The sequence below is a fragment of the Hyaena hyaena genome, unplaced genomic scaffold, assembly GCF_003009895.1.
Source record: "Hyaena hyaena isolate Hyena2069 unplaced genomic scaffold, ASM300989v1 scaffold_231, whole genome shotgun sequence".
NCBI classification, from domain to species: domain Eukaryota; kingdom Metazoa; phylum Chordata; class Mammalia; order Carnivora; family Hyaenidae; genus Hyaena; species Hyaena hyaena.
This window is the reverse complement of record NW_024080862.1, coordinates 103,795-125,872: the sequence shown is the minus strand read 5'-3', so window position 1 is coordinate 125,872 and position 22,078 is coordinate 103,795. Positions and strand designations below refer to the sequence as shown.

General features: G+C 41.9%; 1 protein-coding gene and 1 non-coding gene across 2 annotated transcripts in view; one reads left to right on the top strand and one right to left on the bottom strand.

Moving 5' to 3' along the window:
* Positions 1-22,078, bottom strand: part of DOCK3 (dedicator of cytokinesis 3) — a gene marked incomplete at its 5' end in the record, with an annotated part of 183,663 nt that overhangs the window by 65,199 nt on the left and 96,386 nt on the right. Inside the window, 6 exons of the mRNA XM_039243629.1 lie at positions 3,052-3,150; positions 5,060-5,206; positions 8,204-8,331; positions 11,455-11,647; positions 16,581-16,751; positions 21,017-21,098. Of these exons, the coding sequence (XP_039099560.1) occupies positions 3,052-3,150; positions 5,060-5,206; positions 8,204-8,331; positions 11,455-11,647; positions 16,581-16,751; positions 21,017-21,098 (820 nt within the window). The remainder of the gene's footprint in view (positions 1-3,051; positions 3,151-5,059; positions 5,207-8,203; positions 8,332-11,454; positions 11,648-16,580; positions 16,752-21,016; positions 21,099-22,078) is intronic.
* On the top strand, positions 11,836-11,920 carry TRNAR-UCU. The gene has a single exon. It is a non-coding gene; the product is annotated as a tRNA-Arg (tRNA).

Genomic DNA, 22,078 nt, shown 5'->3' with positions numbered 1-22,078 from the left:
TTTGTGATGTCTTTTAAGATGGGTATAATCAGAGACACTGAAATGTACAGTTTATAAGTATAAATTTTATGGTATGCAAATTATATCTCAATAATGCTGTCATAAAAAAGAACATATGTACAGAACTCTATATTTGGTGTGGTGGACTGCATATGTTCCTTCATCTCTGTTTCAGCTCAAATTCTCTAAAATGATTGTTAAGAAATATGTATGTCAAGAGGGACAAAGAAAACAGGAAATAAGAACACAGTAATCAGAAGAGGTGAATAAATTTTGAAAGCTTTCATGGTAACTGACTTAATATACTTGAGAAAGATGACAGCCAAGAGCCTTTAGAAGTGATAGCAACAGGAAGCAAGGATCTCAGAAACTGTAGGGATCGCCAGGTACTTCTGTGGGACTGGGATATGAGGACTAAAAACGGGAAGATTGATTGACAGTCTCCCTAAGATCCCTTCTGCCATCTCATGTCCCTGGGTGACCAGGCTCTCCCCATCCTATCAGAAGACTGAGGGCTGCTCTCTGGTGTAGTTGATCACTGAGGATCTGTTCTCAAGGATACAGCAACATATGAGGGTGGAGATGCCAAAATGAAAACAGGCACTGAGACAAAGTTTACCTGCTGAACTGGAAGGCCCCAACCCCTTTGTGTTATTTAGTTCCCAAAATATTGGCAGGCTACTCCATCTCTAGGAAGGGTAAATGATTCCTCTTTCAGGAAATAGATAAATCCAAGAGAACAGACCAGTAGCTACAGGAACTAGAGGATGATCTGACCAAATGACCAGACCCTCTTTAGTCACCTACAGGGAAGCCTGCTGGAGACAAACCCTCAACACATATAGGGCTTCTAAGTAGTACCAGAGCACCTCACTTTCAGACCCAGGACTGACACCCAAAAGTCTGTGTGTGTAAGAGGAAAGTCTCTGAAATGAAAGTTAGAGACTGAAACAAATGAAAACAAGAAAAATTTCCAGGGAAAAAAAGTGACCTGACAGTATCCAACAGATAGATGTGACCTTGAGGAATGCTGGAAGGAGAGATTTATTACAGAGAGGCTGTAGGAAAGCCTAGCCAGATTTAAAAACCAAAAGAAAACAAAAAACATGCAAATGACAAAAGAAGCAATTAATTCCAGGAAAAAACAAAAAGTTTTACAAGAAAGGAAGTGTAGTAGCATAGCAGCTGGTTCACCACAGTATTTACCTAGCTATAATAAAGAAGAGTTGATTACCAATTTAAACAAAAGTGTATGCAAACTATATTGGAAGAAAGTATCCAGCTATATTGGAAGAAATAGAGAAAAGATGTGTGTGTGTGTGTGTGTGTGTGCACCCACGCGCTCGCACGTGCGTGTGTTTGAGAGAGAGAGAGAGAGAGAGAGAGAGAGAGAGAGAAGAATGATACAGGAGAATAACCTTCATCTTCCATGGGAAGAAGAAAATAGGTAATAACTGACAGTTAAAATTTTGTTTTATTTTTAATTATTTTTTTGACAGTTAAAATTTTAAATGGCAGTAGAAGCTTAAAGAACAGCAGAAGAGTTCAAAGTGGCTGCTTTTGGGGAGTAGCAACTAGACATGGGTCAGGTTGAGGCAGGGAACTACCATTTATGTTATAAGCTTTGTAATGTGTTTTGACTTTTAAGACTATGTATAATTAAAAATTTTAAAACCCACAAAGTTCTGGGTATAGTGCTTGCACATAGCAGGCTTTCAATAAATGAACGACAAATTTAAAAATAAAAAATTATGTATATACATTGCTGTTATAAAAAGACATTTAATTTATTTATTTTTTATTTTTTTTACAAATAGTTTATTGTCAAATTAGTTTCCACATAACACTCAGTGCTCATCCCCATAAGTGTCCTCCTCTATGCCCATCCCCCCTCCCCCCCACATCCATCAGTTCTCAGTTTTTGTCAGCATTCAAGAGTAAAAGACATTTAATTTAAAAGTAAGAGAATGATGCCAGCCTGAGCTTCTGAATCAGTTAGTATAACACACACATGATGAAAATGATCTAGAACAGCAAACACTGGATTTTTAAGGCTCCACATCCCAGCTCAAGCACTGCTTGACTTGGATGTGAGCTTTGGGCTCTGGCTAACTTTTGGCTCACTTCAAGGGCTGTCAAAGTCCATCACTCCAAGAAGACAGGTTGACTTTATGGCAATTAGTTAATGATAACAATCTGCAGAGATCCAAGTCTGTGGAAAGGCAGGCAAGATCAAATACTAGAAAGTGATGCCTAATACTTATTAACTGATACCATATGATTAATAAAGGTCATGTGAATGAAAAACAATATAATGCATTATTATGAAGTGCAAATGACTTGGTTCTGAATGGAGGCAGAGCATAGAACTAAAATTTGCAATAGTTTGTTCATCAAGCGATGAACTGAGTAGCACATTCTAAGGCAAAGGCATAAGCCCCAGAAGTTTGTCAGCAGTGATACCACTGGAAGCATGAGAATTCTCCCTTGTTGTCTGGATCATGGGCCCATTTCTCTGCCCTAGCTGCCCTGATGCTCTGGATCTGGAGTCTGTTAGCCAATGGGCAGTGCTCACTTTTGCTCTCTACAGGTCATTTCCAGAAATACATTGTAATGAAAAGTTATCATTATCATTATTATTATTACTATTATTATTATTATTATTATATAGTTATCAAACAGTGGAGTCTGGTCTGCTGTGGCAAAATATAAGGTGATTGTTGAGTTCATAAGAAAGGGAAGAGTTCCAGTTTGCTGACAGCTACTATGGTCTAGAGCAGCCTCTCATAGAGGGAGATGGTCACAGAGCTGCTATTAGCCAGTGAAAATTTGCCAACGTCACTGGGGTCTGGCTGTGTAAGACCATTGCTGGCTTTCAGCTTTGGGAAGCCATACACTCACAGCTGTAAAGTAGGGCTGGTGAGCCCTTCACTCTAGGCAGAGCTGGTCACTTGTACTTGCTTCCCTGGCAGGAAAAGCGCCTAGTCAGTCTTAGCTGCATGTTTCCTTTCCTGGATGAAAAGTCAGTTTTGAGGTAGATTTGCTGCCTACCTTGAGTTCATCTTTGCTCTGGAAGTTGTCCAGGAGGTGCTGGTAATGGGTGTCACACATCTGGCGGAGCAGCGAGAGAAGGCAGGACACATACTCGCCCTGGAGACCAACCGAGAAAATACTTGGTGCAACTAATCACAAGATCTGTGTTTCCCCAATCCACAGAGGGCAAGGAGAGAAGGAAGGGTCTGAGATGGCCCCAATGATCATGAAAGGGAAGGGGAGAACTCTGGCCCTGAAAATGAGTTTTCCTTTCTGCAAAGTTTTCTTTTCTGAAGGGGTTGGAAGTTTTAATAAGACCTCTGCAGGATGGGACTAATGAAAAAACCTTAATATATCACAAAGAAATATTGCAAAGTAAGACATAAAGTCTGGGATTTTTTCCCTCAGAAATTTTTGGCTATGCGATCCTTTGTCACTATATATTGCCAGGCCACTGTACTGAAATATAACGGGATTATTCAGCCTTCTCTGGAAAGAATATGGGCTCCTCCCATCTTGCTCTGAGATGGACAGCCCTTCTCCAAGAATCTTCTGGGGACCTCCTAGAGTTTACATGTGGTTACTGGACCAGGAAGATGGAACATAGTAGGTTGACATACTGGAAAGTAGAGGAGTCAAAACTGACCTTTATGAGAAGGCAAATTATGGGCTTTAAGATAAGTAAAAATTAATGGATAAAAAAATGAGTCTTTAAAATTCCTTCAAGTTCCAACTGGGGTAACATGGAAGAAGACCTTATTTTAAGGACTCCAAGAGTTACTATCTTTTGGCAATTTTTGGCATGGGGCAGCTGACCCAATGTTTTTAAACTCATGGAGATTTGACAACAATATGTTTGGCTCTCAAGTAATTTCTAGACACATGAAATTATTCTACATATGTATATGTGTAGAATATATACATGTATATGAACCTCAGTTTTATTAAAAAAATGGGCATAATAAGCTATAATTCCTAGATTTAGTACAAGGATCAGAGAAATGAATGCACATAAAGCTTTTCAGTGAAAAAGTCCAGTATGTAAAGGAAGTACTCAGTAAATTATGCAGTTATTATCATTTTCATTAAATCTATGTAATTTAGTGTTGCTACATGAGTTAATATTTGTAAAGTGCATAAAGCAGGGTTAGGCCCACAGCAAGTAATGTGTAGTTGTTGGTCAGAAGGATGGGTTACCAGGACATACCAGGGTACACGTTTTTACCTATAGTGAGAGTGCCCTCAACAGGAGCTCCCAAGGGAACACTCTTTCCAAGCCCAGTGCTTCAGAACGCATACCTGCTCTATGCTCCCCTGCCCTCCCTAGCATATTGGGGCTTGGCTTCTTCCTACAGAGGATCTGCTTCAAAGAAACCACTGCAGTCTCCTACCTGCCAAATGGAAGAGTCTGTGCAATCTGTTTATGTGTTCTCCCATCAGGGTAAGGAAGTCCACTCTAGGTATAGAAGTGGGGACTGTCTCTCTGTCCCTCCTGAAAGGATTCCCCAGGCCATTTCTCTTCTAACTGTCCAGTAATGCCAGTGCAATTCTAACTCATCATATTTTTCCTGATGCTAGACATTCAGATACAAATATTGTGGACAAAAACAACTACTTTGTAAATACAACCAAATTCTAAGAAAATTATTCTGTTGTGCACATCATTTAGGAGAGCCTGCTCCTAGAAGGAATAGTCTATTTTCCCCCTTCAATCTCTTACTGCATCTCTGCTTCATTCTATAGAATAGGAAATGAGTTGGCACAAAGGCCAAGGCCAACAGTGACAGTGTGCAGGAAAGCAAGACAGGGTGCATCCCCCACATCTGTCCTAGAGTAGACTTCTGGGACTACAAACCTAGACCTTTCAGAGTGGAGGTAGGAGCCAGATGTGAGAAGGGAAGAAGGCAGCATGCTGACAACCATGCAGGGGGTTGGAGATGAAGGTGGCGCTATGAGGAGGTGGGTGTTGGTGTGGAGGAGCCCCAGGTTAGAAAAAAGCAAGAAAACCTGAATGTTAGTTACTAACAGTGATCTCGGCTGTGCACTGCGGGCACCGCTGCCCTCTTACCGCCTCCTGAGCGTGCGATTTGCTCATGATGGTGAGCAGAGTCTGCAAGAGCACGTCCAGGAGGCTCTCCACCATCATTTCTACCTCCTCCATGACATCTGCCTCCTGGAGCGAACAGTGAGAGAGCACACTGTTAGCACCAACCTGGCTGACGTGCAGCTGGCAGCACTCACAAAGCGTGCAGCATCGGGAGCGGTCTTCTGGCTGGACTCTCAACACTGAGTTCTTGGCCTCACTAGCATGAGGTGTCAAGGAACCTGGGACAACAGCTCTGAGAGAAGGTGAGGCAAACCTGCCTCTGTTGCCCTGGTAGCTGGGTCCTTTGCCTAACCTAGCACCACTTGACACCCACAGTTCTGAACCTCAGGTAGATACGTTAATTTCAGCATACAAGGCAGAAGCAAAGGTCAGAAAGTACCGGTTTACTTTGATTTCCCTAGAATAGTCAGGAGAAAGCACAACACTGACGAGTAACACTTCGAGAAAATGGTAAAGTATTCATGCCACAGAGCGTGGTGTTGGCACCTTCAGGACTGCTAACACACACTTGAATTCACATAGAAGTATTTCAGTATTTAAAAGGACTGTTTTCTTCTCAGGGCTTTCTCCTTAAGCAATCTCAAGCTTTGCTGGCCCCAACTGTTGCTCAGATTTATCTAAATCTCTCTTCGAAGTTCTCAGCATTCTTGCTCATATTCCTGGGCCACCTGAAGGACTGTGGTATCAGTGTGTCTTTCTCAGGCAGCCTCACAAAAACAATGGAGCACGCCTCCCCACTAAGGGCTGCTTCTCAGCCACCACACTCCGGATTTAGGAAGAGTCTATGCTGTCCTTTTGTAGACCTCTCATGTTGAATCTCAATCTTGTAGCCTGATTTTATTTATCTCACAGAGATTTCCACTCCCCCTTCTCCAGCCTCTTTTTATTATTACTGGTACAAATGTCCATCTGTCCATCCATCCACCAATCCATTATGCATTAAGCAGTTACCATATGCCACTCACTGTGAACCTGAGTATATACAGGTGAACAAGAAAGATATTATCTCTATGCTCATGGAGCTTAAATTCTACCCCCAACCCATTCATTCAATATAATTATACTGTGCCCCATTCCACATGAAGAATTAGAGCAGCTCTTGGAGCTCAAGTCGTCTTTCTCTTCTGCTGAAGTGATCATAACACTGTCACCTATGATGCCTCTCTGACTAGTTGTAAGCAACTAATTGCACTTGACTCTCTAGCCCCACAAATACGACCAGACCATCTCCTTCAAGTTTTTACCTGTTCCCATTCATCCTCCATTCCTCTCCTTCCCTTTATTTTCCCTTTCAATTTCTCTCTTTTATTTAGCAATAAGTCTCCCACTTCCTCAAGTCTGACCTTGGGCTGCTAATAGACCTTATGTGCTTGGTGTTGCCTCACTGAGGCCTGGTGGGAAGGAGAGTTGCCAAGCCTTGACTGGAGCCAAGAGTAAACAATAGGGCCACTACAAGCACCATAGGCACTCTGCCAAGCAGGGCCCCTGTCACCAGATGGTACTTTAAGTCTGGACACCAGAGCACCCTATTGAGGCCCTGTGTCTTACTCAAACCAACCACATTCTTTTTCTTTTTTTTCAGGACCTCTAGTGTTCCACATGGATAGCCTAACCTTTTACCTCCTTATCACCTGGTTACTGGCCTTTATTTTTTATTTATTTATTTATTTATTTTTTACAAATAGTTTATTGTCAAATTAGTTTCCACATAACACTCAGTGCTCATCCCCACAAGTGTCCTCCTCCATGCCCATCCCCCACTCCCCCCCACATCCATCAGTCCTCAGTTTTTGTCAGCATTCAAGAGTCTCTCATGGTTTGCCTCTCTCCCTTTCCCCCACCATTTCCGCCCTTCTTCTCCCCCTTGTTCCTCCGTCAAGTTCCTCCTAATCCTCCTATACGTGCAAACATATGATATTTGTCCTTCTCTGCCTGACTTATTTCGCTCAGCATAACACCCTCAAGGTCCATCCATGTTGCTACACATTACTGGCCTTTATTTTATTTTATTTTTATAGAAGAATCTCTAAGTAACTTTACTCTAAGAAAATACACAGAAAACAGTAACCATAAATGAAAGGACATACATTCTGTTGCATTAGAAGTAATTATTCTTTTTATCAAAAGAAATAACAGCAAAAGTGAAAACACAGCCACAAAATGGGACAAGATTTTGGACATGGTTATAACTGACCAAAAAAAAAAAAAAAAAAAAAAAGTCATCTAGAACACTGGCCTTCATTTTAAATGCAGCTGTAATTTTATTCTCCAGAAACCTCATCTCATCTGAAGATGTAATAAAAAACTCATCCTTGTTCTTAATTTCTTTCTTTATACTTTCCTTTAGTTTACAAATTTTCTCTAAGAAATAAGCATTTTCCTATTACCATAAATATATAAAATAAATGTCATTAAAAAAAATTCCAACCCTTACACATGCCTGATACATGTTTTTCCTTCCTTCCTTCCCTTCCCACCACAGATCTCTTTGTAAAAGAAAAAGTAAAGAGGAAAGAAAATAGGCAAAAGCAGTACCAGTTGAAACTTCATCTTTAAAGTCCAATTCTATCATCCCATGAGGCTCAGAGCTCTTGGGGGCAACAATTTTCTCTTGTATGTCCTGACCTTATCTGGCATGGTATGGAATGCCATATGGGTGGAATCAAGCTGCCAGGAAGCTGACAGAAAAGTCTGAAGGAGCAAGCTGCCTCTCAACCTGGGCCTGCCTCCCTATGCTTGTGCCTTAGTGTCCTCAGAACACTCCCAGGAACATAGGATTAATACCTTTTGATAAAAACAGAACACGGCACAGGATTCAGCTTTCTGGTGTTAAAGAGAACTACATTTCAGGAATGCAACTTTTTCAAATAGCAAAACTATGTTGTATTGAGAAGCCTGCTGGGCATACATAGGCCTCTGCTCACTTGGACGCCTTCCTGTCACTGATGAAAGCTTCTTTGACTGAGAAGTGCACAAAGTGATCTTTGTTAGTTTGCCTCTAGTTAAAATAATGCAAGACTGGGGCAGAGCTGAGGGGAGATGGAGTGGGCATGGGGCCACTACCAGAGAGCTGGTCTTGACGATGGAGAAGATGCTGCCAAGAATCCCTGAGCAGATCAGCAGCTCTTTCTGCTGCCTCAGGTGAAGGTGAATGTGATGGAGAACCACAGGAAGCAGGATGCGGCGAGATTCTGGGAGAGAAAACACAAAGGTGAAGAAGCCCTTTAGAGAACTAGCTACTTCTGGAAGCCAGTGACACTGTGAGACTTAACTGGTCTTAAAGCAAGTGGGGCTGAAACTGGTGCCATGATGGAGGTCACTCCCTTCCCTTATGAGGGCCTATAAGCCCACTTTCTGGACATCGTAAGACATCCCACAGCATTATCCTTCCATTTCTCTTTCCTTCTTTCTCATTTTAAGCCTCAGTATTTTGTGCAGGATGAATGTTAGGAAGGTGCTCCCAAACGAAATCTCTTTAACGACTAGATTCCAAAAAGCATAGCTTAAACTGAAAATTCCATTTAACTGACAGACCTACTTCTATTAACTACACTGAATGAACCTGCAGACCTGCTATAGATTATAAATGGTTGCTCTTTATGATGGTCTGGCTAGGTGGCCTGGCACTCCCCCTCCCCCATGAGCATTTACTTTGTGGCAGCCATTAGGCCTACCTCCTTTTCCCCCTCAGGCTTAGTGGACAAGCTTGGAGTGTCCACAGCAATGAATGGAATAGTAGTAGGACTTTGTCTTGTCACAAGCCTTTGATAGTTAGCTAACCCTTACTGCCAATCCTAACTTTTCTCCTCTGTGTTGACTAAACAACACTATCGGGAGATGACTACATTCAGAACCCTGTCGGGGGCATCTGGGTGGCTCAGTTGGTTAAGTGTCTGACCCTTGGTTTCGGCTCAGGTAATGATCTCACAGTTCAAGAGATTGAGCCCTACATCAGGCTCTATGCTGACAGCCAGCAGTCTGCTTGGGATTCTCTCTCTCCCTCTCTCTCTGCCTCTCCTCCATGAGTGTATACACACACATACTCTCTCTCTCTCTCTCAAAATAAATAAATAAACTAAAAAAAAAAAAAAAACCCTGTCAGGAAGGCTGAATCCTTGTTCAAGATCTCTTATTAATTCACCCTAAGACCTCAGGCAGGTTGATTCCTCCAAAGGGCTTGATTTTTCCTATCTGTACAATGAGGTGCTAATGGCCTCTTCTGAATTTACTTCACAGGTGTAGTGAGAAGACAAAGTGAAATGCAAGTGTGAACATGTTTTTGGCACTCTGCACTCCTATGTGGTCAGTGACTGTGTGACTCTACAGGTACCTTCATACCTGACCAGCAGGATTTAGTCAGATTATCAGTAATATAAACACACCAGGGCATTTTGGATTTATTGTTCACATTTGACCATAATTACATGTTTCAGATAAATTCAGAAAGAAAATATGTTTTTTAGCCAAAGACAAATTACATGACATATAAGAGATTTGGGGGCTGTCTTGTCAAATACTTAGAATATAAAGTGGAATGTCAGCTATTCTATGTTTAAAAGGATGTATAGACAAAAGAGAAATTCACAATACATTTTGCAGACCAAAATTATACCACCATAGCAGGATTTCTGTATCAACCAATAACTATCTACAGAGAAAATAGTAGCTTATTACCGGAACCGGATGCAAAGACCAAACTGATGTGCTCTGAGAATGTAAGTGTTGCTTAAAAGACACCACATTCCTGCTTCAAGGAAGATGCTGCAAGTCAAGGATTCAATGAAATTGAGATGCAAATGAAAATTTGGGGGTGGCTTGTCATCTCAAAATCCAACTACATAGTTCCACTGCCACATAAAGTTTAAGAACAATTTTTCTTAAGTGATTATGGAAAGCAAGTACATGCAAAAATATTAGAAATAAGGGATGTCAGTGAGGGCAGTCTGCTGTCCCTCTTCCCATATATTCAGAAAGCATCTTCTTTAAGCAGTGCACAAAGCTTGAATGTGTGAAGTGGCCTCAGTGTAATGTGTTCAAACCAGTGATAAAATCTTCAGTCTAGAACAGGTGGAGAGAAGTGTTTATCATAAATAGCTACTGGTAGAGAAAAGCTGACTCTCTTGGCAGCTTTGCCACCAATAATACCCTACACTGGCAGAGTTAAGTTAAAAGGAACATTTATTTAGTATTGCAACTGGGTGTAGCACTTGGTTGAAAAATTACTGTACTTATACTTTAAAAGTCAAACTTAAAAATTTTTACTACCAAAATTCTAGTTATAAAAACTCTAACAATAATTGTTTTGCTACCACTTCAGATTTATTCCTGTGCCCTAGAAATTTATTTATTTTTTTTTTCAAAATTTTTTTTTTAATGTTTTTTATATTTATTTCTAGGAGAGAGAGACAGAGACAGCGTGAGCAGGGGAGGGTCAGAGAGAGAGGGAGTCACAGATTGAAACAGGCCCCAGGCTCTGAGCCGGCAGTCAGCACAGAGCCCAACGCGGGGCTCGAACCCACGAACCGCGAGATCATGACCTAAGCGAAAGTCGGACGCTTAACCGACTAAGCCACCCAGGCGCCCCTCCTGTGCCCTAGAAATTTATTCTATGATTGTGACATTCCATTTAAAGGATCAGGCTCATATTGATCTTAACGTCTGGCCACTGAGTATTTGGTACCACTGCCAGGAGGATCATTCTGAATGTGGTTTCAGGTATGAATCTGGAGGTTCTTTCTGAAAGGCAATCTGGGATGTTGACTATTTGTTAGGCTGTCTTGACCTCTTGGGGAGTGTGGAGGGCTCACCGTCCATCTCTTTGTCTAGTCCTTATAGGCTCTTTCAAAGACAGGAAAGGAATCTATCTGACTGATGAAATAAGGAACAAAGAAAACACAGCTGGTCCTCAGAGCCCCCTTTCAGGATCTGCTTTATTTCCTTAACTTATTCTTATCCCCTTTGGCTACACTCTTCTCTCTTGTTCCCCCTCTTTTCCCTCTGATTTCCCATCTTTCTGGGTGTGGAGGTGACAGGCCCTACTCTTGGCAGCTGGCTAGACTTGCAGGCCTGGAAGTTGCTCTGCAGGCCACCTCAAGGGCATGTCCAAGGGTGTGGGTCCTTAGGGATAAATCATGAGTTAAGCAGTAGGCCTAGGTCTTGGCTGTATTACCTAATAGAGTTTACCCAAAACTCTGCATTTTTAGGGCCATAGGATTCTTGCATGATATTTGATAAAACCGATCCTTTGATTACCACTTGACAACACCCTGGAAAGGAGGAAAGATGAGTCTGATTCTCATCCCAACTTAACTTACCTGAGAAAGAAAACAGGCGGCTATCCACGGTCCTGGCGATGGACTGCAGCTTCACCACATCCATTGACTGCCCAATGTGCACAGTGCTGGGCATGCTCCCCAGAGTCCCTCTTACAAATTCTGCCACCTCCTGCACGGTGAACATTTGCAGCAGTTCATCAAAGATGGTTGGGAAGGAATTGAGGAGTGCAGCCTGAAGAAGCAAGTGAAGCTGTGGTTAGCAGAGTTTGGTGTCTGTCTTTCTCACATGCTCAGACAATAATAACATAAGAGGTTGAAAAGGCATTGCAGCACTCCTGCCTCATGTGAGCTTCTTCCTTGTCTTTGACTCCACACATTCCTACAGCACCTTTGGGGCATAGAACAGGGAGGAGTAGGGACGCCTGGGTGGCTCAGTTGGTTGAGCGTCTGACTTCTGCTCAGGTCATGATCTCATGGTTCATGGGTTCGAGCCCCGTGTCAGGCTCTGTGCTGACAGCTAGCTCAGAGCCTGGAGCTTGTTTTAGATTCTGTGTCTCCCTCTCTCTCAGAAATAAGTAAAACATTAAAAAAATTAAGAAAAAAAAGAACAGGGAGGAGTAAAAAGGAAACCAAAACAAGAAAATTTGCTGGGGCCCAGGCCACTTGAAACTTTCATAACTTGCCAACATATCTGCTGACAAGAGAAGGGAATATAAAAAGAAATCAGCTCAATATGGTTTAATAGCCATAGCTGTTTTGCTAACAAAATGGATTTAATTTTTTTGTCTGTCTCTATGATCAAACTCTTGACTTTCTAATTTTGGTCTCAAATTCAAGCCAGGAACCTCTCAAAGAAAATATAGCAGAGAGAGCTGGGCACCACCAAGCAGCATGAGCTGAACTCCGTTCACAGCCCTGTAGGCAGCAATCCAGCTCTAAGAGCTGGACCATTTTCCCCAGGATGGAGACATTTATCTGAAACCATGCAATATGAAGACTTTATAAATTATGCGCTTCATCTGTGATGCCTGGAAGTCTCAAGTATAAATCCAAAAGGTGGAGATTGTATGGATTTAGTAACCTATGAATTCTTGAGGACTAATGATTATGTTGGCATAGAGTGCAGCAACCTAGATGGCCCTGGGCACAGGTAGGAGTCTGTGTGTTTGGAGACTTCTCTTCATGGATCTTGACTCTGGTAGACCCATGAGGTGGATTCCTCAGGATAACCTGATTAATAGTTCCAGAGCCTTTCAGAGGCACAGTAGTATAGGAGAAAGAGAATGGCTTTTGGAATTAGACAGACATGAGTTCAAATCTCAACTTTACTACTTATCTGTCACATCATCTTGGGTAAGTTACTGCCTAATCCTCAGTTTTCTTATCTATAAAATAAAGATGATGCTATCACTTATCTCCTGGTATTGGTATGAAAAAAATTAGGTGCATGAAGTTAGTTTCCAGTTAGAGTGTCTGGCACATCATTGGCTTTCAATAGATGCTGGTCCTCATTCTCTCTTTTCTACATGGAAGCAACATGAAGAAGGCTTTTCTACTTCTGAGTCCTCTTACATTATTAATCCAGAATTCACAAAGCAGAATGAAATGTCACTTTGAGATGAGAAGATGAGAGTGTACTTTTCCTGTGTGGCAGGTAGTGAATGGGAGGCTGTTTTCCTTGACTGCTTCATCAAGCAGTAGAGACTGGCCTAGAGTGAGTAAAAATGTATTCAATGGGGAAGCACATCTGTCATACTACAGTCTATGTTCAGGCCAGGCCCAAGAATATAACTTACATGAATCCTATCTATAGATTTATAACTCCCTGGGATATCAGAGATTTTTTTACAATAATTAGGACGAGCACAAAAACATACTATCATAAGCAGTTAGATACAAAAGACAAAGGAAGAAAAGCAGGTCCTTTATAATCAACAACAAATAGTAAGTGCTCTTAAATGGTGAGATTTCCCATACTTATGCACCAGAAGGACACTGGCACCCTAACATCTCCTAATGGGCAGAAGCAAAGACATATGATCTGACTGAACCATAGACTTGCTGAGAGTTCTGAAACTCATGACACATGAGCCTGGCACCAAAGAAGCAGGGTCCTGACAGGGGTCTAAGCTTAGACTAGATCTAAACTATCCTGATGAGATAGAAGCATGCAACACAGGACAAGGCATTGCCAAGTTCTCAGAAAGCACATCTGCCCTGCTCTGCTAGCTACCTCTGAGCTCCCCATATCTCTGTATGCTGAGAGGAAGAGTAGGTGTCCTGTGGGCCCTTGTTGGCAGGAACCAATGGGCTGGAGGAGAGACAGGAGGAGGAAGGGGAGTTGCTTGGAGTACTTTGGAGGGGAGACCATCAAATGAGCCTTCTTACAGAGGCACCTGGAGACCTTGAGGAATCCCCACTCTTTTAAAGAGTCTCGCTCACAGTTGCTCACCTGTTTTCTGGTCCAAGAGGCTTAAAGGCAATTGGAATTGGGGCAACATAGGGTCAAGTGGAAAACAAAAAAGCAGACTATTCTAATCTTTTTAAAATGTTCATTTATTTTGAGAGCGACAGAGGGAGAGATCCAGAGAGAGAAAGAGTGTGAGCGAGAGCAGAGGAGAGGTAGAGAGAGTGGGGGAAAGAGAATCCCAAGCTGGCTCTGCACTGTCAGCAAAGAGCCCAACTTAGGACTCAATCTCATGAATTGTGGGATCATGACCAGAGCCAAAATTAAGAGTTGGACATTTAACCAACTGAGTCACCCAGGCACCCCCAGACTATTCTAATCTTAAAGGAGATATTTAAATATATATTTGCACTCATGACAGTACTAGCAGCAACTGAATGAATGGATGTGAGAGAGGCTGTCTGATTTGCTGATAGGTTTTGAATAATAACTGGCTTCAAAAAATCAAAGAAATGCAATCTATTAGGTAAAATTCTGACATTTATTTATATAAGAAAATGATCCCCTTGTGATTGGGGGTAATAAACACTATCTTTGATGCCTTCTAGGATGAAGCTACCTGGAAAAGGTAACAGATTAGCTAATGAGACATTCCTAATATAAGGAAGCAAATTTCCTTCCCACACTGATATTTCTTTTTTTTTTTTTTTAATGTTCTTATTTATTTCTAGGAGAGAGAGAGAGAGAGAGAGAGAGCGTGAGCAGGGGAGGGTCAGAGAGAGAGGGAGTCACAGACTGAAACAGGCTCCAGGCTCTGAGCTGGCAGTCAGCACAGAGCCTGACGCGGGGCTCAAACCCACGAACCGCGAGATCATGACCTAAGCGAAAGTCGGACGCTCAACCGACTAAACCACCCAGGCGCCCCTCCACACTGATATTTCTAATAGAATCTTATCTTAATAAAAAAATTTTAATGTTTTTTAATTTGGAGAGAGAGAGAGAGACAGAGAGAGAGAGTGAGCAGGGTAGGGACAGAGAGAGGGGGAGACACAGAATCCGAAATAGGCTCCAGGCTCTGAGCTATCAGCACAGAGCCCTATGTGGGGCCTGAACCCACGGCCCATGAGATCATGACCTGAGCCAAAGTCAGATGCTTAACTGACTGAGCTACCCAGGTGCCCCTAATCTTAATTCTTAAGCAATGTTTTCTACTTATTTCTGCCTATTTTACTCAACTTCTGGAATGGACAAGTATTAATCTAAAGTTTATTTAAGAACATTTTAAAAAAATTAACAGTGACTAGGAAGTAAAATTTTCTATTATGTTCTAAATATCCTTTTGAAATAAGATGTTCATAGATGATGAAAAGTATATAACTAAATAAATTTGGTTTAGAGAGGGCTTCCTCTTTTTTTCTTTCATAGTTTATCTTTCATATTTATTGTCAAGTTGGTATCCATATAACACCCACAGTGTTCATCCCAACAAGTGGCCTTCCCCACGTCCATCACCCCCCTTCTCTTCTCCCCCACCCCCATCAGCCCTCAGTTTGTTCTCAATATTCAAGAGTCTCTCATGGTTTGCCTCCCTCCCTCTCCCCAACTATTTTTTCCCCTTCTTCTCCCCTATGGCCCTCCGTTAAGTTCCTTCTAATCCTCCTATATGTGCAAACATGGTATTTGTCCTTCTCTGCCTGACTTCTTTCGCTCAGCATAACACCCTCAAGGTCCATCCATGTTGCTACACATGGCCAGATTTCATTGTTTCTCATTGCCATGTAGTATTCCATGGTATAGATAAACCACATCTTCTTGATCCATTCGTCCGTTGATGGACACTTAGGCTTTTTCCATGATTTGGCTATTGTTGAGAGTGTTGCTATGAACATTGGGGTACATGTGTTCCTATGCATTAGCACTCCTTTATCCCTTGGGTAAATTCCTAGCAGTGCCTTTGCTGGGTCATAGGGGAGGTCTATTGTTAATTTCTTGAGGAACCTCCACAGTGTTTTCCAGAGGGGCTGCACCAGTTTACATTCCCACCAACAGTGTAGCTCCACACCTGAAAAACAATCCAGTGAAGAAATGGACAGAAGACATGAACAGACACTTCTCCACAGAGGACATCCAGATGGCCAACAGACACATGAAATGATGCGTAGCGTCCCTCATCATCAGGGAAATACAAATCAAAACCACACTGAGATACCACCTCTCGCCGGTCAGAGTGGCTAAAATGAACAACTCAGGAGACTATAGATGCTAGCAAGGATGTGGAGAAATGGGCACCCTCCTACACTGTTGGTGGGATGTAAAGAGGGCTTCTGAAGGGTGACTGGATGGCTCAGCTGGTTGAGAGTCTGACTCCTGATCTAGACTCAGGTCATGATCTCACTCTTCATGAGGCCCAGATCAGGTTGCGTGCTGAAGGGATTCCATCTCTCCTTCTCCCTACTCCTCCCCTGGTTGTGCTAGTTCTCAAAGTGAATAAATAAAAAAAAGAGGTTTCTGAGAGTAAAGTTGTGTTTCTTCTCCACCCTAAAGGCACTGAAATATTTTATATTTGGTAGCTAGGGCATAGCTGACTTTGAAGTAAAAATATCATTTTGTTCTATTAGGTATTTCCTTGCAAGTCACCCTTTACCCAACACATAGGAGCCTGGCAGGGATTCTTCAACTCTAGAAGCCAGAGGACAAAGAAACCAGGCATTAAGACAGACAAGAGTTCAGCAGCAAAATTTCCCTACAGCTCACAGACCTGAGTGAAAAGGAGTGTTTCTGAGTTTCTGCTGTCCAGACTGAGCACAAACCGGATGGACTGGAAAAGTTCTTGGATGCTGGATCGGAATTGCTCCTCTTCCATCCCACAGGTGGCTCGGGAGTACAGGATCCTCGACTGCACGATGAACTTGAAAAGGTACTCTAAGGCCTGGAGTAAAAGGGATGGAGAGGTGTTAAAAATGGCCAAGAGCTAACACAGCAGGGAAAAAACGTTAAGTAACAGCAAATTCTATACCAAAATCAGATGATAGACAATTCAACTGTGGAGACAAGCACTTTTTTTTTTAATTTGATCTCCAAAGTCCAAATGGTCACTGAGCAGCAGTTGTCTTCCTACTGAGAGAATCATCAAATCATTTCACAACTGTTTTTGTGGTTCTGGAATTGAGGAACCACAGACTGAGGAACCACAACAGTTGAATTCAAGAACATACAGGATCAAAAGAAAATGAAGTTTTTTGCATTTTTTTTCAGGTCTGGAAATAAGAGGCTTCAAAAGCAATGATGTAACCTCTCTTGAATTTATTCCAAGAAGGAAAAGTCTCTAAGGAGCCTTCTGCACCTGCAAGATATAGCTGGGATCTGACATGGTGTCAGCCTTCTTACTGGGGATTAAGTCTGAAGAAAACTAGCCCCAGGTTGCACAGCCCAAGGTGGACTTGACACACCCACTCTCCATCCTCTTCCAAACCCAGACACCTTTTCAAAGACAATTTTTGAACAATGCAGAAGATGAAGCTCCTGTAACTTATTTTGGGAGCAGAATCTAATTCTGAGGAGTCCTTACAGCTTGGCCCATGCTTATGAGCACAGTAATTATTTTTTAAAAGAACAGATTGACGATCTAAGACTATGCTTTCTAATCAAAGAAATGCCACAGATTTCCCAAACACTGAGAAGACAGAGACACTGGGAGAGAAACGTATCCAAGGATGAAACAAATGGAGCTCAACTACTTGAAATATATAATACAAAACAATTCTCAAGCTACCTTTCATGACCTATGTATGTATCAGAAGGTTTGGCAAAACAAAACCTCAATTTGTTTGTTTTGCAGCCCATATAGAATTCAGTAGGTGCCGAATGGCTAGGTCAGAAAAATATGTCTTCCAAGCCTTGTAGCAGAAGATTGTGTAGAAAATATTAAAGTGTGTGGCCTTATCAGCACAGATGCTAGAGCCTCCATTTCAGTAGCCTTTTAATGCCCAGTCTGAAAAGAATCAGGAAGATCTGCACTGTATACTCTAATTTTAAAGGAGAAAATGTGTAACTCATGACCTGTTTTTTTTTTCCAGTTTGAAACAGCTAATACAAGAGATATATTGAATGGCTTGAAACATCTACTTGTTTTAGAGTGAAAGGCAGAATCAGACAGCAAAACTGCTTACACTTCCTGGGCATGAGAGCTTAGTATCTCTATTAAACTTTAAAATATAAAACAATGTCCAAGATGGTCCTGTGAAAACCTGCATGAGGGACAGATAAATAAGTCCACTTCCAGTCATCCATCACCACCTGACTTCCCTTGCCCACTCCTCTTGATTTTTCTGGTCAGCACCAGTGTGGGCAGGACCAGGTGATGGCTGGTTGCCTCTGACTGATGCAACCCGGGAAAGAAAAGAGGGTGGGCCAATGGGAAGGAGGTGAGTGGTGGAGCCTATGGATTTTGTTCAAAGTTCAAGGGTGCTCCCAACCCTGTGCAGAGACAGTGAAGCACTTAATGGTGGGTGAAGTAGCCACTCTGTCCACTTCTACTTAAGTTAATAAACCTGAAAGGAAAAGAGATCCTAAAAGTTATTACAACCTTTCTTTCATTAAGAAGATCCATGGTGCCTGCTCGTTTCTCTTCATGGTTCTCTGGGGGATCGGATGTAGCTCACCAGTGAAAAGTGTGCTGTCTCTTTAGAATATCTTGCCAAATACCATCCTCAAAGCCACCAAAGATACCTCCTACAGGTCATTCACAAGGGAACAAACAAAATAACCAAGTAAGAAAACAAAGGACTCTTTATTTTTATCTTCCTTAGTGGTCAAGCTTTCTTAGAAAGGCCACAACTTTGAAAGTGAAAGGAAGAGATGTGATATAAGTGGCAGGATGTACTGAATCAAGAATAAGAAGGAGGAAGAGGTTTCCTGGTCCCCACTTTATCATACCAGAATGAGAGCTGTTAGGCCAGGACCATGTGCATCCTGTGAAGGGATGAAAACAGGACTGATTAGAGATTTACTGGTTTGGTCAAGAGGACTTGTCAACTAAAACTTGAAGAAGGGGAAATGACCTGATAAAACCTGAGTACTGGATGCATTAGTAAGAGAGTCCATTCAAACAAGCTTGTAGTGCTAAGAATAAGTATGAAAGTACCTCAGAAAAGTGCTCCCCCAAATGGAAATCTTTCTTTCCACCCAAACCTGACCTTCTCCCAGAATTCTGCATCTCCCTAAGTAGCTCTGATATCAACACAGCTGATCTAGCCAGACTCCTTGGAACCAGCCTGAGTTCTTCCTTTCTGTCACCTTCCACATCCAATTTAACATCTGAAATCAATTCTCTGCATTGGTCACATCAGCCACTTTTTGGTTGCTTGAAAACTCAAGCTGTTTCCCACCAAGGCTTTTAAACACGCTTTTTCCTCTGTCTGGAATGCTCATCCCCTAGCTCTTCACATTGATTTCAGCCAAGAGGTCACCTCCTCAGACAAGCTTTCCCTAAAATTTTGATATGAAGTAAACCGTCCTCTCCAGCCAGTCTATCCTATGATTCTGTTTATTTCCTTGATAGTACTTACTTATCAAGTTTTTTACCCCACTTAATTTGTATATTTATCTGTCTTATATATTTATTGTCTGTCTTTCCTCCAGTTGGATGGAAGTGCTATGAAAGCATAGCCTTTTCTGCTTGGGCCCCTGCTGAATCCCCAGTGGCTACTATAGTGTCTGACACATGGCAGGTATCAAATAACACTGACTTGACTGACTGAATGAATGAATGAATGATTGTTAGGAAAAAACAACTTCTGTGATGCTTTCTCCAGTATCCTGAGAAATTAATTTAGGGACTCACATAGAGTCTTTTGCATTTCACTCAACTTTTATCCCCTCAAATATTATCTGAGGCACCTGCCAGGTACTCGGTTTAGAGAAGAATAGAATGCAGGCCCTGTCCCCATATCACACTCAGAACTCTGCTTTACCCCTGTGCTTGTGCACGCTTTACTGGGGATGTGTTCTTCAAGGGGAGAGGTCTGTCTTACTCCTCTTTGCATCTTGACATCCACAACAGATGGATGCTGACTGCTTTGTAGACACGTATTATATGAAGGAGGACAGAAATAATACTTACGGCCTTAGACTTTTACAGAATGTACAGAGAAGCGGCGGGGGGGTGGGGTGGGTGGGGCACAGACCTATGATTTGATTTTGCCTCTTCAGTCTGATAATGTTTAGAGAACCACCTGTCTCATCTGTTAGCATGTGGACAAGAACAACAAAATTACAGGCCCAATAGTACTTGGAGCAAATGATGTAAAATTAAAAGAGGACAGAGAAAAAGCAGAACTACTTTGTTGTCACTCTTCTTTTATTGCTAACTGGAAAGGGTGGGAAAGACATGGTTAAAAAGCAACTTTAAAAAAGTAACTCAAGAACAAGAAAATTTAGGGTCAGAAAGGGAGAAAGCATGGGCCTCCCAAGGGATATGGCAGCTTTCTTTAAAAAGCTATCTTGAGAACTGTTGAGCAAAAGAGAAGTCAACATTCTCGTAGGTGGGTCTCTACAGTAGAAGAAGTGCCATGAAAAGAAGTTACTAGAAAGTGAAGTTATCTCACAATGACAATGGTTCCCCTGAAAATTGGAGCTGCCCAGAAATGCCAAAGTCTGCCTTATCTTGGAACCTGTCCCTGCAGGGGTGCTGCCATAGGGGACTCTGGTTTCCTCCAAAGGTCAAGGTTTTAAGATTGTCTTCTTAACGTATTCATATACAGTGTATCCAATCAGCTCTTTTTACTTAAAACAATTCTAAAAGACAGCTGTTTTTTAGTAACCACTGAAGACAGAAAAAGTGTTGGAAGATCTTAATTCTAATCAATGTTGCCACCAACATTGGTTTAGAAGGAAATATGATGCTTTGACCAGTGGAAGCAGAGATCGATGCTGTTGGCAAAATCAGGGAGGAAGGATGGCCAGGAGTTACATGTACATCATCCCTCCTTCCTGCTTTAAGATAACATTATTTGGAATAAAGGTCTTCTGGGGCAAAATCAAGGTGAGGAAAGGGGAATTATGTGGTCCAAGACATTCCTGAAAGTAGGCCAGTGTACTGAGATGTCTAACTTGTTCTGCACACTAAACCACTGAAATTACTGACAAACAACAGGAGGGGTGGGCCCTTTATATACAGTGAGCTCAGTACATTACCCTCATGGCTTCCTGAATGTGGTCCTGTCGAATCAGTTCTGCTGAGCAGTCCATGTACCATTTCAAACAGCGAATAAGCTCCCTGGGAAAGAGAACAGTTCCAGAAACCCCACTTTAACTCAAAAGCACTCAACTTGAAATTTTTGCAGCCCTGAATTTGCCACACAGGAATAATATATATCTTGCTGATGAGCCAGAATAGAGTGATGGATCCGTTACAAATGTGAAATCTTCAGATCATCTGAGATCAGACAATATACCTCATCTGTAGAGTTGCCACATTTTAATTAGCAGTTATAATAATTCTTTCTTACTTTCCCTGACACACATTTTTTTCTTTGATTATGAGAAAGTTTTCCCAGAGTCCTAGACTTCATCTGTATTTTTGTTTGTCTAAAATTTTTATGTCTCCAGAACATACAACAATGAGTAGTAAGGAGATGCTGGATAAAGGTATACAGTCTTATGTGCCTCTCCTTGCTCTACCTTCATCCCATCCATTTTATTTCCTTAGGACCAAGTAACCAGAGTGAAATGAGATTATAGGATCAGAAGGCCTGCTCCTTTACCTGGCAAAAGAGCACAGAGGTCAAGTATAGGTCTTGGTCATACAGCAGGTTTACCTCTGGGGCCTATCAATTTCTAGCTCTGTATCCTTGGGCAATTTATTTGATCCCTCTGTGCCATTCTCTTGGTTTAAAACACAGAGGAGGGGCGCCTGGGTGGGTTGGTTAAGCATCTGACTTCAACTAGGGTCATGATCTTGCAGTTTGTGGGTTTGAGCTCCATGTTGGGCTCTGTGCTGACAGCTCAGAGGTTGGAGCCTACTTTGGATTCTGTGTCTCCTCTCTGTCCCTCCCATGCTCATGCTCTATCTCTCTTGGTCTCTCAATAATAAATAAACGTTAAAAACACTTTTTTTAAATTTTTTTTTTACAAATAGTTTATTGTCAAATTAGTTTCTTTTTTTTTTTTTTTTACAAATAGTTTATTGTCAAATTAGTTTCTACATAACACTCAGTGCTCATCCCCAAAGTGCCCTCCTCCATGCCCATCCCCCCC